We start from the raw sequence: 17,107 nt of genomic DNA on the forward strand, positions 1-17,107 counted from the left end.
GGCGGGCGCGTGAGCCCCCCCCCGATACGTCATGTCGTAACTGTCGCCGCTTGATTTATCAGCGGGGTTACGCTCGGTGGGAGTTGGTGGGACAACGGAGTGGAGTCCGGGCAGCGAGAATGGGGAGCAGGCAGGCGCCTGCCGCGCAACGCTGCGGTTCGGCTTGTAACCGCCCCGAGGGGGGCCGGTAGCAGGACGGAGAGGGCCGCCCGGCCTGCTTCGCGCGTCTCGCCCTCTATTGAAACCTTTTCAAGTTTTTACTTGGGTAATGGTAGCATGGAAGTATTTAGGGATGTTGTGCCTCTTACTCTCGTTAACGTGTATAGCATTTCCTTATAGGCACCTCACTGGTTTATTCGGTGACAGAAAGTTAATTTTATGAGCAGATACCATCTAGAAGACATACTCCACGTGGAAATCCAGACAGTTCCCCAGTACTGTTCAGAATTTGTGGGCTATGCAATGTTACCAGGGTGCCGCCCCTCTCTTTCAGCCCAACCAAATAACCTTCCAACTTCTGCAAAAATTGCTAAACTGTGAGAAAGAGTTGTGAGAAGGTACTTAGTCTTGAGCCATGCAAGATAAGAAAGGTAAAATTGTAGACAGAGGTAAAATTGTTGAGATGGAATCAGCAGTTTAGAGATTCAAAAAGAAAAACATAAGCATGAAAAGATAAAAAATCTTCTGAAAGGAAGGCAGAAAGAGCAAGACTAAGGACTATTAGCCTGTTGCAAGAAGCAATAGAACCTCATGGTCCTCCACATGATTGCGGGGTCAACCAAACCTCTTAGGGTGTCTTACCAAAGAAGGCTATTAGTGGCTCATTAATTCTAGCTGCTGTGTGAATTAGCCAGTAAGTAATTGCTTATGTTTTTAAGTTGTGTATGTGCTGTTTGCAGGCTCTTTTAAGGCATGGTAATAGTTGCCTGAATGAAGTGACTTGGAGTGGGAGAATTAACAAAGGACAAAGACAAGACCCAACTTCTTGCTGTGTTCTTTTTTTAGGAGGAAGACACGTATTTTCTGCCCTTGCATCCATCGAGTCGTGCTTATTACTGTGGGCATGCAAAACTTGCGTTTTCAGAACTCGGTCTTCTACTAGTAGCATTATTTAGTAATAACGATGATATGATAATTTTTAAGGCTACAGTGTGCTTGAATACTGCATAAGGAATGGCAGTGTTTTACTTAGAGGGAAGCCAAAAGACAAGCTGGTGGATGAGGAAAGCCAAATAGATTTACAAAGGCAATGGAGACAAGGTAGCGTAAGCATGGTCCATGCTGGATCTTTGCCCTCTTGGGGAATCCTGAAGATGCAGTTTCTCCACTTCTTCATTTTAAAGACTCTCACTGTCTGTAGGAGAAGGACAGAAACATGTCTTTAATTTATGTTCTCTGGTAATAAACTTACCAACCCTATCTTCTTTTAGGCACTGTATGTGTCGTGATACAGAGAGGATATGTGATATTAGTGATACTAGGAATGTGGACGCTGTTAAAAGCTGCTGGACTCAGACTGGTGGCAAGTTTAATTAAGTATCAGTACTCAATTACTTGCTGACTGAACCTATGTTCTTGAGTACAGGATTTGATATTTTTGTAAGTGGTTAGCCTATCTGGTGCAGCTGTAATGGTAAAATTCACATGGATGTCTTTGGTGGTTGTAGACCTTTGATGCGTACTTCAGCATTTCTCTGAGACATACTCTTATTAATCTGTCTGTGGATGCAAGCCATTGTGCCCAATTTGGAAATAAAGATTCTCCCTTCAAAAGCTAAGAACTGCCGGCTTTTGGGATCAAATTCAGCACGGGGCTTCTGTCTCCGTAAAGCCTGAATGTGACCAACACTGCTGTAATATTTACTGACAGCAAAATAAATTCACCAGAAGGCAGGCAGTTAAAAATAAAGAGTGATGTCATGCTCGGCCTGTCACTTCCTGTCACTGAGGATGGCACAAGGCTGTTCTTTTTATGTGTACGGAAGCATCAGAAGTGCCAGATTTTTATTCTGAAGAATCTTTCTTAGACTGTAGCAAGCAGAAGAACTGAGCTTAAAAACCTTTTTTTTTGTTTTTTTGATAATTTGCTATTTTACCAATGCGACCGTGTTGATATTAAATATCAGTAATCAGGAGCTTGGATTTTTTTTTTCCATATAAAGTATCTGCAAGTGTGATTATTAAAAAATAAATGTGTAATTCCTCAAAGCATAAAAACTGTGTATTCAGCTTATATAGTGTTACAAATGGGATGCATTTTTCTTGAACCAGGAGCCTGAATTTTTCCAGGGAATTTAAAAATAACAAAAGAAATAAATCAGTTCTCAAGTAGGTTTTTAACAAAACAGGCCATGAGAAGACACAGACTGTCCAACTGAGTTCACGTATACCAGCAGCCTGTTCTCAACAGTGGACAGCATCAAACACGTCAGAGAAAAATACTGTAACTCGCACAATATACATGTCCCATAGGCTGCCACACTAGATCTCCTTTTAATCCTTTCACACCTCTAAGAGAGACATTTCTAAAACTACTGTGCACCTGGCAAATAAAAAGTACATTTGTGACCATTCTTTGAATCTTTTGTTTCAGTTTTTCATCCCAGTTTTGATTTTATGTTGTGTGTTCCTCATTTTTCATTCTCAGCTAGTTCTGTAGCTGAATGGAAAATCAAAAATTAATTGTGGTAGTTAACTAGCATCAAAAGTCTGAGTGATCTATTGAAAATTCCCTTAGAGAAGGGAGAATAGGAGTGTCTGGCCTTAACTTGTTTTGCTGTGAGGTACTACTAAGGTTTCTCTGCTGTCTTTGCTATTCAGAAAAGCAGGAATCAGAGTATTAGTCCAGATGGACAGGTAATCTCAGTGAAATGAGAGTCTTTTTTTAGTAATAGGTGCTTAACTTGAGAATTGAGAGGAGGCAGGTGAGGTTTGCTATGTGATTTATGGTCTGGGAACGACCCAGAGGTCGGCAGCAGAGGAAAATTAGAAGTGCCCTTATACAGCAGCGGCATAGGTTTATGTTTGATTCTGTCCACATTTTCTACCACTGACACTGTTTTCCTCTTCTCCTATTTTTGCTGCTGTTTGTTCATAATTTATGGCAGTCTAAAGGGATACTCTAGCAAATTCATGTATAATAAGGATTCAGAGAATTGAGTCCTCTGTCCTGATTACTGGTTTCCCAGTAAATACAATGAGAGCATAGATCCATTTGTTCCTTATCTCATCAGCGTTAGGCAGAACCAGAGAACACAGCATTAGCAAGAATTGATTATGAGCCAAGCAAAAATGACTGTCCTGCAACTTTGTAAAGACGAACTCAAGAAAGATGGACATTTAGATCACTGTTGCCTTTCAGTGATTTCTGATTGTTCTGTTGCTTAATTCAGTTTGTTTCTGTGTTAGAGGCTTCAACTGATCTGTCTTTTACTGGCTCCTGGAGTATCTACAAATACACGGAAGGCTCTTGCTTAATTCCAGGCTGTGATCAGAGTGTTACTGAACACTTGCATCTTTTCAAGGCTAGGTGGCTGCAGCGCTTTATTTAAAGGAGTTTTTGTCAAGTCCTTACATGGATGAAGTTTATGGAGAATGCAGCAAGCTCACGTTTACAGGCTCACACACCAGGCCAGACAGGTCACTAGCTCCTTGTCAGATAACATTCATTTCAAAGACATTACTATCTGATTGTTATATCTCAATTAGCAGGTTACTTTGACTTGGAAAGGCACAGTAGGAGCCAGCATATTTGAGAATGAGGCAGCCTGGTACTGGAATGAATTAATTATAGCAATTACATGTGCCTTTTTTACTTCATTTTGACTCATAGGGTTCAGTTCCTCGTGCTCTTTTCTCAGTGGCAATACTAGTTGAGAGAACTGACACCCTCATTCCTTCCTGTAACCCTGGCTTCAGCTCATCCCTCTTGCCAGAGCAAGGGTGTAGGAACTCTTCAGAGCAAACATCGTCAGATAGCTGGTCTGATTTAGTAAAGAAAAGAAGTCCTGTAGCTTTTCTAAGCCGTATCAGTTACTGATGGTTTGACTGGTCCCACAAAGAGCTACCAGAAACACAGGAGGAGAAACAAAAGGCATATGATAGGAGGAGTATGAATGCCTTGAACTGATATTGCTGCCAGGTTGGTTGGTTGGTTGGTTGGTTTGTGAGAGGTTGCACTTTGCACCCAGATCGTTTCACTCCAGCAGCCGCAGAAATGACTGTATTGGCTCCAATGAGGAGGAGGTGAACCAGCGGGGAGAAGAAACTGGGTGGAATGGAGAGGTGGCTCATCTTGGGCTGGCTTTGCTGCTGCACCAGAATCACCCAAGACAAACACCATCCCTTTGGGCCTGAAAAAAATGTGAGTGAACGTTTATCCACTTGAAAGGTAAGAATTATGTTAGCTGTATCAGAGGGTCTGTATTATGATGATAAATTGTCACAGAGAGCATTGTACATATACAAGTTGCATATTGATAAATGCAGTGACCACAACCATTTTGTTGGATTAACTACATATAAATGGATGTAACTTTAGACCTTTGTAGCTGTTCATTGGGGTCCTTGTTATTCAACTTGCTGAGCAAGCCCAGATAATTCCCTGTTCTCCAGTAAGGTTTTCCATACCCAGCGGAGACATCCCATGTTGAATTGCCCTCAAAGAGAACAGTCATTTTCTTTAGATGCTTTGATATCATAAAACTTAACTCTGTCTAGTTGGTGGGGTTTTTTTGCTTGAGGCATCCCATCCACATGGTGGGTTGATTTGGCTTTATAGTATAACAAATAATATTGTCTTCTGTTTGCATTTGTGTCTGTTGTAAATCAGTACCTACAAAACAGTTTCAGTGAATACTGATTCTGGTTTTAAAAGTGGTGATTGAATTTAAAGGATTAATTTACTCTCACAAATTCAAATGAAGATGTCCAAAGACCAAAGCATTTCCTTGTAAACAGCAGGTTTAGCACAACTTCCACCAGTTCTGTGGAGTTTACCTTGCACTTTACTATCGTCTGGGAAGGTGACCGAAGTGTGCACTGATGGGACCGAGGTAAATTATGTGACTGAGTGACCAGTAAGCCTGACCTAGGGGACCGAGGTGACTGAAGTGCATCGGGTGACCCACCTATCTGAGATGACTAGAGACCTCGTCTTTCCAGTGTAGCAAAAAAGGGATGCACATGGAAATCCTTGCTTTCTACAGTGTTTGCTATTTGATGGTCTGAAATTTTACTTACATTCTGCTTGGCAAATAAAAGTGCACATTCTGACAGCTGAAAAACATAAAATCCAGGATTTCTAAATCACAGCACCACCTGAGTGTAGCTTGGAAATACGTATTCTTAGTCTGATTTGTATGAAGCATACTGATAAAGCTTCTTAAATTGTATCTCTCTAATATTTTTTATCACAAAAAAAATCAGTGATCCTGAGGTCTGATATGGGCACAGTGTGTATTAAAGGCACAAGGAGGGAAAGAGGAACTTTTATTTTTAACCTATGATTATTCCAGAAAACTAGACAAACTATAGAGCAAAGCAGGCTGTGAAGTAACTTAGTTGTTCAGCTCAGGTCTGATCAGATCTGGGTTGATTTTGCCCTAAGAAGGACGCTGTTTTCTTACCTATTAAAAGGTTTCCCTAAAGAAGCTGCTTTAAAGTGACAAATTCCGTTTCAGTGTGTTCTGGAATTTTATTTAGCTTTATCAGTTTATTTTGAAATTTTCCAATTTAAATCATGTCATGCTGAAATCTCTTTCATGTCTGACTGAATGCTTCCCTGAAAGCAGGGAAGCAGGAATCCAATCAATCCTTCCGTACCAGGAGCCTCAATTTAAGATAGTAACCCACTTCCACCTGCATATTGAAGCATACTATTTCCTATTTTATTTATTCCAACACTGCCATCCGCAATGCTAAAAGCAACATATAAAAATGGAATCCCTCTACTTACTGCTCCTAACAGGGATTTCTCAAACAAATCTTTGAAGACAATTCTCAGTATGATGCATAATCTAGTCTTCAGTAAAGCTCTGATTTAATCTCCAAATTAAGAAACATGGGTGGCAAATAGGAAATTAGCTTAATGCATCTGTATGTGAACAAAAGTCAACATAATAATCCCACTTCACCTGTTTGAGGAAGTTTCATTCTTACACAACAAATATAAGACCCATTGGTTTTGTGACATAAGGCTGCATGTGCTATCGTCTTTTTCTTTCTGAATTCCCTGCCCCTCCCCGAACCCAAAGAGTCTACCAATTATTAACTTGAAATTAGACCATAGATAAAAGTTTGTGGGCATCCTGTTCTTCCTCTAATGTTTTTTTACACTACATCAACATGTTTCTTTACACTGTGTTTGACGTATTTACTCTGTATCAATCAGTATCTTTTTCTGACTAAGTTTGGGTTATACATATAAAGATCTGCTGTGAAAGTAACAAGTGAAAACCAAGGATATGCGACTGTCTTAAACTATAAGCACATTAAAAGGAAAAAAAAAAAATAAAAGGTCAACACAAACCAGAGTGATACCCTGTCGAGATAAATGCCTCTTAGTTTTTGCTAAAAAATTACTGTTTAAAATCACTAACTTAATTATTTTCTGTGAAAGTTACTTACATGTTCTTTTTGTGGAAAGCCAGCAACTATTTTAGTATCTGGCATATCACTGAAGGCTTAGTAACAACATGGTCTAGGCAGAGAAGGGTCTATTACCAGCTGTGTCACTGACCTTCTCTCAGATTGTGGAAATTACAAACAATAGGCCAGGAAGTTCTTGGTGTTTTCTTTATTTCCAAGAATGTCATGATCTATCCCTAAAAAATGGAAGAATGTGTTATCACTAATATCTGTAAATAATGTTAAATAATAAGTAGTTGCAGAACCAGTTTTATTTATTCCATTTACACTTTAATTGCAGCCTTCTACAATTTGCAAATTGTGTATTTGCAAGCACAGTTTACATGAAAAATTGAAGTCTGTTTTATTTACATATGGGAAGCCAAATCTTGTGCAGAACAGGAAAGCCAAAATAACCTCAGTGAACACTTCTAAAGCCATTTTATATATATGAGTAAGGTAAGTCTTAAGAAGCTAGAGAAGTTACAGTGCAGTTTAATAGTTCAGTGGCTTAATCAGTGTTACGCCGTGTAAGTAGCATTTGAGTCCCTGTCCTATACCTGTATTTTTCTAGATCTACAGTAGCTAAAAATCTACCTGGCACACACAAAGGATGTTTTGCAAAGCTTCGAGGAATAGCGTACTGAGATTACACATCTTTCCTGGCTGCTTCCACAAGCCATTTCTACGGATTTCAAGTCCTCTCCTTTCCAAGATGCAAACGCATCTACACTAACGGTAGAATAGGCTTCTATTAGGGGAAGCTACCAGAGTGCAGAGCAAAGACAATGTGACCGTAGGGTTACAACCTACAACCTTTAAGTAAAAGCCTTGAAGTAAAGCAGAACGTGTAACATTGTATTACCAAAAGATAAACTACAGAGCATGATTTGAGAAATACATCATATTAAGTCAGCATTTAGTCCAAGAAACAAATGGCAAACCATCATCTAACTTTTCTAAGATATGCAGTCACCAGTACAGTTAAAATAGTCAAGTCTTGCTGATTCAAACCCAAACTTTTCATAAATCTGTGATTGCATTCATTTTTTCCCATATTTTAAATAGTAACTGTTTAGGGGCTGACCTTATAACATATAAAACATATAATGTCCCATTGACTTCAGTAACATGTATACAGAACAGGATAAATAGGAACAAAAATAATAGGAAAGAATCCAAGGCTCTAGACAAAAATCTGCATTTGAAATGGATCAAAAATTCTCAGGCTTGGGGTGTGATCCAGTGAGGGTCAGGAAGGAAATTACTGAGGGGAGATTTTCATAACTATCTACCGTTATCTACTACATGGGTTTTGTTTGTGCTACATCTTACTCTGAAATGTCTTGTGGAAGCCATTATTAGAGACACTGTTTCAGACAACACGTATTCATATTGCTGATCAGGGGAAAATAGACTTATTCTCTACTTGCTTCATTTACTATAAAAGATGATGTTTTATTTGATTTAGGAGTAAACCAGTATGGATTATTGCAACACATTGCAGAAAAATGCCTGTTGTAACAGGAGTAATGTCCACTACAAAGGATTTGGTCTACACCTAATGCAGTAGTACCCATTAATGTATGTAAAGAATGTCTGGGGTTGGATTAGTTCACAGAGGAGAATATAGTTAAGACAAATAATGCTGCATTGTTTTAGTTAATTTTGCTTTATTCCTAAATAGTATACTTCAGGTACAGTAATACAGAAAATGAATTACACTCTTAATACAGGTCTTCTGAGCCTTTTCATTTTCATTTGTAGGTATCACCATTTCCCCGAGAGCTTACATATACAAATTGTGCTGGTAGAAAATGCATTAGAGAAACAAGAAAATGTTTCAGTGATACCAACACGACTACTAGTATTAGAGTTCAACTGGAAATCATTATTGAAGTTAAGCAGCCCTTTTGTGTGTCTCTTCTTTCCACAGCATCAAAAATCTGGGGGCAGCATGTGGGACACAGGCGAATTTTGAACAATCACATTTACTAATTATATATAGAGAAACAGTGTCTAAATATGTGTCAGGTTGCTCCAGAGGCTACTAAAATAGACCATTAAAGAGGTCCCAAAATATTTAAAGAAGTACTATCTCTATGTACTAAAAATTCATTTTTAGATTGTATAATAAGGACATGATTAAGCTTCAAAGCTCCAGCGTTATAATGCAGACTTACCGAGACTCCTTGAAGGCAGAGTTCTTTCTTTATGTAAGATGTCTTCGGGATCAAGATGAAGCTACCACACTTTCCTATATACATAATATAATGCAAAAACAGTGTTCTCGAGCATCAGTTCAGGAACTCTATAGGGATTAACATACTTTTTAGCTAGAAAATTAATGCTGAAAATGGCCAAGATTTCTTTAGTTGGTAAACAGTTTGTCAGGATGACTCATGTTTTTCTAATATGGGTTAAGAAATTTAATTCTCCACAGAAGCTATAATGATGAGTGATAACAAATGATAAATTTCACATGCAGAGAATTGGTAGAACCTGTTTCCAGTAAGTTATTGACAAAAATCCCTCTGAGCACTTTTCTGTGGGACCAGGCCTCAGCATCTAACTGCTCCCTTGAGATGAGGTTCTCTGCTGTACCTATAAGTAGCAGGACTCTCAGCCTGTGGATGACGGAGGCTTTAAATAACTCCATACGCTGAGTTACTCCAGAGGAAATGTCTGTTGATGGCCTGTCTGAGTTACGGCAGCCAAGCTTCTCTTGCCAGAAGTACTGCCAGACTCTCTTCGACAGTTTGTGACATGGGCCAGCTTTGCCGTGGCGTAAAATATCTTATAAGACTGTAGAAAGGATCCCTGCAGGGCATCTATCTTTGCAGCACGGGGAAATTCACCTCTCACCCCACCAAGAACTGAGATTTTTAGATTTCTGCAAGCTGCTCCTGCACTCTTTTACCCTTTGTTCAGATATCAGAGGGAGCATGAGAAGTTATTTGTTGTTCTTTAATACCTTAATCTGTTTGGAAAATGGGGGCGATCTTGTAATGGTTAATTGCTACGATGATGCAGTGTTTTCTTCTTTTTCTTACACCCCTGTATATGTACCATTCTCCATCTTTGGGCAGGGTGCAGAGAAGCAGAGCTGTAGCCTATTCACACAGGAGACAGAAGAACATAGATCTCAGAATCTGTTCTCTCTCTCTTTTCTAGTGCTGAAATGTGGCGTACCAGTGATCTCCACTAGCAGACTGCAGCATACTCTGCATGGATATTCTCACAAAATGAACTTTTTACAGTTCAGACTGTTGCAGATACCAGTAAGAAAGCAAGATATATTTTTCTCTTTTTAATGAATGGATTGTGTTGACCATTGCCTTTTTTTTTCTGTCGGTTCACATGTATTTTGGGCTCTTCCATCATTTCCTAAGACAGGTTAGAAAATGGAGTGGAAAGTAACACTGCAATTTTTAAAACAGTAGTTACACCTTTTGCTAAAATTAAATCTTTTTTTTCAGATGCGCTTTGTCTTTCTGAGGCATAAATGAATAAGGTCCTTTTTTTGTAGTGCAGTGTATAAATTGAAAATGGAGAGTAAAAGACTAAAGTATAGTAAGCAAATGTATAAGTATTTGTGTAAGTATATGAAAAATATGAAAAACTATGACAGCGTGTACCTTGTTTCCTAATAGTAGTTGAACTCTGAAAGGTTTAAACGTTAATACTTTTTACAACTTAGCATTTTATTAATGAATTAGTTGTGTTTGCCAGAGAGGATCGTACTTACGTTTTCTTTATTGCTCCTGTATACTGGGAGTTGAATGGCAACAGTATTTGTTTTAATGCTAGAATTTTAGCCAGTGTTTCTGATTTTGCAAGTTGTTTCCACTGGGAGAACCAGGTGATGACTTTGATGACTTTTCTGAAGGAATCTTGCTCATTTGAGTCCTGTTCCTTTCAAGCAATATACATAAACCCCCTTTCTTTTCTGAACACAGCAGGAAACAGGAGATAGTTTCCATGCTCAGAGTTTCAGGCCCCCACAGACAACATTCACTCACACGCACACACATACACATACACAATCGTATGCTTTTGTTGCTTCTGTGGACAGGAGGGCCTGTTGTCATCTATAGCCCCTGCTGTCACAAGCCAAATGTTTCATTTAATAACTTCCATAATCTGTCTCCCTCCCTGCTGCTTTTTGTCTCTTCCTCTCGGATGTACGGCGCTACCCCCCAGACAACCCCCAACCCTCCTGGCTTCAGACCAGATTGTTCAACTTCCACTCCAGGCTTGTCATTCTGGTGAATGATTTGAGCAATGGCTTCTATGGTTTCAGATTAAAAAAAAAAAAGGTATTTGACTGTAGCTGGAATGGAAGTCATTTATCACTCCTACTAACCTTAAATAGGATTTCAACTTTTTCATAAATCAGAGGTACATCTCTTGAAAGTTAGATGCAGTCTGCCTTTTAGTGTCTCTTGTGCCGTTACAACTTGCTATCTATCTGAGCAGAGAATGTGCACAAGGTGCCTGGTTCCCAGAATGGAATCCATCATCCTGAAATTATTTTCAAGTATCTTTTCGTGTGCTTAACAGGAGCAATTTAAGGCTGCAATCTAATAGTGCATTGTCTCTAAAGGAGAATCTTTCTCGTGCTAGTTGCCACCCCTCAACCCCCTTGCAAGAAGGGCTCCTCTGGCTGCTGGTAAGCCAGCTCAACTCACTGCCTGTGCAGAAAACCATTCACTATTTTTTTTTAATCAAAGTTTTCTATCTGAAAACACAAAGCAGCTTATAAATGGGTTATCTATACTACCAAATAAAATAGGTCAAGGGGCGTTCTTTGACCCTCAGGTCAGTTAGCACACGAAGTCCACATCAATACGTATAAATCTTTATTACCCCTTTCTGTCCATAGTGTTATATACTGTCCCGCAGCTGATAGTTACTGCAGTCACATTCAGATGGTGTTAGTAACCTGTGTAAGCACTCCTCTGTTTCAGTACAAGTTTGACTAGGTTAGCCTAAAAACTGCTGAAGATACGACAGCAGAGCTATATGCTGTGATACTATCCTTGCCATTATCAGTACTCACCAAAACGAAGTGTGCCGATAAAGCAGCTTTTTTTTGCCTCAGGTATAATTGCAATTTCAGTACCATTTTTTTGTAACAACAGCTACGCTACATTATTATAATTGGGTTTTTTTGCAATCCCAACCAAGATATCTATGTCAGCAAAAGATTTTAAATTTAAATCGGGACTCAGACTTGTCTGCACCCTAGTCAGGTCATATTTTCAATTCTTTGTTTAAGAACATAAAGGCATGAACCTTAAAAAGCAGAATCACAAGAGTACAAGCTATATTTTCCACTTAGGGTTACTCAAAAGCCATACTGCCTTCCTAGACACTTACTCTGTTAGTACAGTCCTTGCAATTTCTGTGTGTTCAATTTTACAGAACCCTAGAGGTATGAGGGTACTTTTATACACATTTTACATGGTGACAAATACAGGCACAGCTGTGAAAGACCAAGAACCATCTATAACAAAGGATTTCAGAGCCTAAATGGGACTTAGGGGGAATGCGGGTACATCCAGAATGGTGACCCTGAAAGCCACCCCTCAACTGCTGCTTAATATTTCATTCTATTATTTTTCAGATACTCACTCTCTTAAATGAGGGGTAAGCAGCACATATACGATCCTCAGGTACAATCATAATCCAGAAAGTGGCTGAGGGGTTTCAAGACTTTGGTATCTAAGGTAGGCATGTTATGTCTCCTATTTTGTCAATGAAGAGAGGAAGACTTCTAACTGATGTGCTAAGGATCTTCCTCTTACTGACTATATGAAGTGTCTACATTAAACAGACTGAACAATCTCTTATATCCTAGCTTTGGGGACAAAGACTGCCTTCCTCTGGTGTGCAGCATGCATCAGAAATGCTGGATTCCTTGTATCTAGGTGACTGTTCTTCATCATGCTGTTGTCATTCATCTTTTATGTGCCAACCTACTGGGATTTCCGTATCCTCTGATCCCTCTAAAATAACCCGTTTAGGTCTTTCAGATATGGTCTTAGAGGGCATATCTAGAGCCTGAATCCTAAAAAAAGTTATTTATTCCTTCTCCTGAGGAGAAGGTCCTGAACTGGGGATCTTAAGTAAAGGAAGTGTGCTAGCTCCGAAAAAGGGAAGTATTTCCTATAAGCTCTTGCAGTCAGTGTTTTCTATTGGAAAACTCTATGCTGATTTTATGCAACCTAGATGAGCAGTGGAAGGACTGTGTCTCCAGAAGCTTGTACACTCTTCTTGGCTATGTTAGACCAGCCAATACAAGATACTACTTTTCCATATGTCACTATTTGTTGACTTAAAGAGAATTAATTAGGAGTGCTCTAATTTTCAGGTTTAAGTGCCATGTGTACAGGTGTCTTTGTCCAAAATGAGCTCAACAGACTTAATCTGAACTCCAGATAAATGTCAACTGTCGATCTGTGAATCCATCAAATACTCCATTCAAGGTTTGGTTTGTTGTTGTGATTTTTTTTTTGTTATAGCATGTCTTTGATTTTTTTGTAGTGATGTAAAGAGGTATATTGTGTTCTGGACTAGTGTATCTGTTAAAAATCCTTGAATTACAGAAGTTCAGCTCCAAATACATACATACATATCTATTCCCACACATACTGGATGGAGTAACATTTAGCATACCTAAATCTTATCTCAAGATAAGGTAAGTCTTGTGTCATATGGAGTAAGCAGTCCGACTAGTACTTGGTGTATGGAGCACTGTTTCTTGTCTTTCATCATGATCCAAATGGCAGAAGGTATTACAGACCACCATGCGTGCAGCCTAACCAGTCCAACAAATTGTTGAGGAAGCAAGCATGGACCCTTCGGAGAACTGTGCCTGAATTTCTCATTTGTGGGGCAACTATGCAGAGATAAGCCAGAGTGGCTTTTGCAGTATTCAGATAATTCCATGGCTAGGTAATGACGAGAATGGAAATAGACAAAACGTGTACTGGCAAACTTGGACAAAAGAATATATATTACAACCAGCATGCTCCTTATTCCCACTGGCATTTCCACGACATGCAAAATAAGCTAATTCACATACATGTGAAACTTGCACTCACCCTCTATCACCAGTTGCCTGATTAAAGATTATATCCTATTAGAGGAACAGATTTCTGTTAGGAAACTAGCTACTCCAGGTTTCTACTGTTCCTTAACTAAAGAGTTAAGCATTGGTAAGTCAACCTGTGAGGGTTCAGTCACGCTGTGTTAGGTGAATCTTTGGTCTGATCTAGTGCAGCCATGCTTCTGCCACCAGTATGATTACGAAAGCTCTTCCCCCACTGATTTAACAGCACCAGTCATGCACACAAAAATAGTAGGCTTTCAGAGACTAAGGTTTCCAAACTGCACAAGTGCCACTGTGAGTAGACTCATACTCATCTTTCAGTGACTGTGTTAACTAGAGTATCTTCTGTTTCTAGTACACAAATGTGGGAAAAGCTGGCAAGGTGCAGGGGTCTCAGGTCAGACACTGAGATGCTTGAGTAAGCTGAGACCTTGTATCACTGGTATCTGCAGAACATCATTATTTTGGGAATCTACCTAGCTCTTCCTGCCACAGTTTATGAATTCATGCCGTGACAACATGAAGCCATACAGGACCTTCAATAATGCTCTAAAAACCACAGAGAACTGTTAGAGAACTGTTAGAACACACACTGAGAAGGCTGAAAGGCTGGTAGCATTTGGAGAAACAACTTAAACCTTAGTAAACCCAAAACTGTAAGTGTAGCGTGCAGCAGCCTACAATAACTGATGTCTGCAAGTGCTTTTGCATGGCGAAAGACTGGAACTCCATGACCAGTTATGGAAACAACTGTTCTCAAGGTGGTGCCTGGAAAATGAATAGTCCCAGGTTGAGGAAGACTTAAGGACAATGTGCTACACATGCTCACATTTCTATCGCATGCTGTGTTTCTAATGTGTACCTGCTAGCTCTTCTTATTCTGCTAGTCTTTAGATGTTGTTCTGACTTACAGGGCTTTATGATTATAGAATTAAAAATCTTTTTTTTTAAACTCTGTGAGGAAGGAATTGCTGGTGTACATAGTTATTTTGTTCTTAATGAGCATTCTGGACTGTGGCAAATTTTCTGCTGAATTAGATACTCAGCTTCAGGTCATTTGGATGCCATTTCAGGCTCCAGAGCTTGCTTGCAGTAAGGTCCTTTGTGTAGCTGCTGCTTCTTTCCTCGTGAGAGGGAGCCAGCAGCAAGTGGCTCGAACAAAACTTCATGTTACTCATCATTCAGGCTTTTTAAGGCAGCACAGTGAGGTCAGCTCTGCTAGCTTTAATCGTGGAAGGGATGAGGACCCTCCAATAGAAAGTCCTTTGGTTCTGCAGACAGGCTAAGCTCAAGGAGTTACTTATATGAGCTCTCTTCTTCCTCAGTTTCTAACACCTGCATCCTCCCTCTTATTCTTAACAGGGAGAGGATTGGTTGTCTGATTGTCCCAGAATTAAAAGTGCAGCAAACATTCAGTCATTCCTTCAGACCTTCACTATCTCCATGCTACTTTCCATTGTAGGAAGGCCCTGAATGTAAGAAAAAGCTGAAGGAAGAGTAATCTGAAGAGGCTGTGTTTCCCGAGGTACACTGGTTTTGAAAACAAAGGCATGCAAAGTGCTCTACACTGGGGCCTACGCTTTCATTAGCAGAGTGGCAGTGCCAAGGCTTGCACCGGGCTCAGTAAAGCATTATATACACAAGCTCACCTATCATAGTGGAAAAAGCACTGCAGGAGTGCATGGTCTCTCTCCCTCTTCCTGACCATTTTCCCCAAGGCTCTACCCCTGCTCTTCCTTTCCCAGACATTCTGTGATCCCTTTCCTCTGGTCATGGAACTTCTCGTACATCGGAGCCTCCAGCCCCTCTTGCAGCAGCCACATGCTAAATGGAGCAACTACATTTTCAGAATACTGGCAGTAAAATATGCTTGCTTGATGTTAGACATACACCTCCTACTTCACAGAAATAAAAGCTGTGGATTGTCACATCTAACGTGCCAGACGATTTTGATTTCAACAGTTCAGAAGCGGAGAATGACTTTGTTTAAAGCAGCCTCAGGCTGAGCCATGCTCAACTGTTCTTTGGGAGTAGGGGGGATCTAGAAAAGGGAGATGGAGGAATAAAAAAATAGTTAACTTTCAGTGGCCGGCAATTTACCTGCCAACAGTACTATATGGGTTGCTTAGAGAACTGTTTTGTTAGTTTCTTGTCTAACCTCCACTTCCTTTTTCCCTTTCTGTAACGTTAAGTGCTGCATCCAGAGCTGTATTCAGAACAACGTGCATAGCAGAGGAAGCATTGCAAGGTTCAAAACAGGACCTTACGCACCCTGCTACCCATCAGGAAGCTTCCTTCCTCCTGTAGGGAATGTCACCTCATCTGACTAAACCTGTTCCAAATGAAAGAACCAGGTCAAAGCAGTAACCTAGACAACTCCAATGTTATAGCTAACACTACTATTTATATATCTACTACTGAGAAGGGAATAGTTACTCCCTTACCTGTTTTAATTTTCTTTTGCCCACTGGGCTTTTTTTAAGCAGGTGATGTCATGCAGTTGGTGTTTGTCAGCTCCACCAATAAGCAGAAAACCCGAGGCATTTATGGGTTTTCTTCTAGCTCCAGTTGCAAGGTTAGAGAATGGGATTGCAGGTATGACTTTTTTTTCCTTTTTTTAATATTGGACCTTTTTTCTGTTTGTTTGCTTTAGATGCTTGTGGTACTGCCATATGATCTGGAAAATGCTCAGCCGAGCAAACTGCTCAGAACTTAGTGTAGTGTTTGATATTTTTATGGTCTTAATAAAAATAGTGGTGCTTGGTATACTTTCAAATGCAACTACGATTTGGCTGTGTTTATCTGGCTAATTTTCAGAACGTTGAGATAACGTGCACCAGTACAGCAGGTTTACATTCAGCTTTGCAAATCAGGAAGACCACTGTAAGAGGAAATGATGGGTTAAGTACGGATGAGTTGTAAAGAGCCTCTGAGAACAGAAGGTTTACAGAATCATTGATTGCACATGAACAGAGATTGCTGTAACTTGTGGTTATGTGGGAAACTCACCATAAATCACCATAAGATTCAGAATCTTGCAAATCCATGCTGGGATCTGAACTGAAGAAGTTTTCAGTGTGGATAGCTGAGTGATACATGATCCTGAGATAGTAGTGACTGGTTATCATTTTAGATGTTACCCAAAAACTAGAAGGAAAAAATACTTCCTAGCATGGCTGGAACCACTAGGCACTGTAGTGTTCATAGAGGTTCCAGTGACAGGAATTTTGAATTTACTTTTCCTTTATGGTGTCAGAAGGAGTAAAATAAAATTCTGTATCTATGTTTGAAAATAGTCTCAGTTTTAAGTTCAACCCAGCTGTACCCTGAGGCTGAAAGATGGCCATGTTTTGGCAGCGGGGG

At 39.8% G+C, this 17,107-nt stretch overlaps 1 protein-coding gene across 1 annotated transcript in view; it reads right to left on the minus strand.

Annotated features, from left to right (window-relative positions):
- NDUFAF4 (NADH:ubiquinone oxidoreductase complex assembly factor 4) overlaps window positions 1-1,736 on the minus strand; it is a 6,731-nt gene extending 4,995 nt beyond the window's left edge. The window contains exons 1-2 of the mRNA XM_019471049.1: window positions 1,645-1,736; window positions 29-235 (exon numbers count right to left, since the gene is read on the minus strand). Of these exons, the coding sequence (XP_019326594.1) occupies window positions 29-235; window positions 1,645-1,736 (299 nt within the window). The remainder of the gene's footprint in view (window positions 1-28; window positions 236-1,644) is intronic.
- Between the last annotated feature and the right edge of the window lie 15,371 nt (window positions 1,737-17,107).

The sequence above is a fragment of the Aptenodytes forsteri genome, unplaced genomic scaffold (assembly GCF_000699145.1).
Source record: "Aptenodytes forsteri isolate BGI_AS27 unplaced genomic scaffold, ASM69914v1 Scaffold384, whole genome shotgun sequence".
NCBI lineage: Eukaryota > Metazoa > Chordata > Aves > Sphenisciformes > Spheniscidae > Aptenodytes > Aptenodytes forsteri.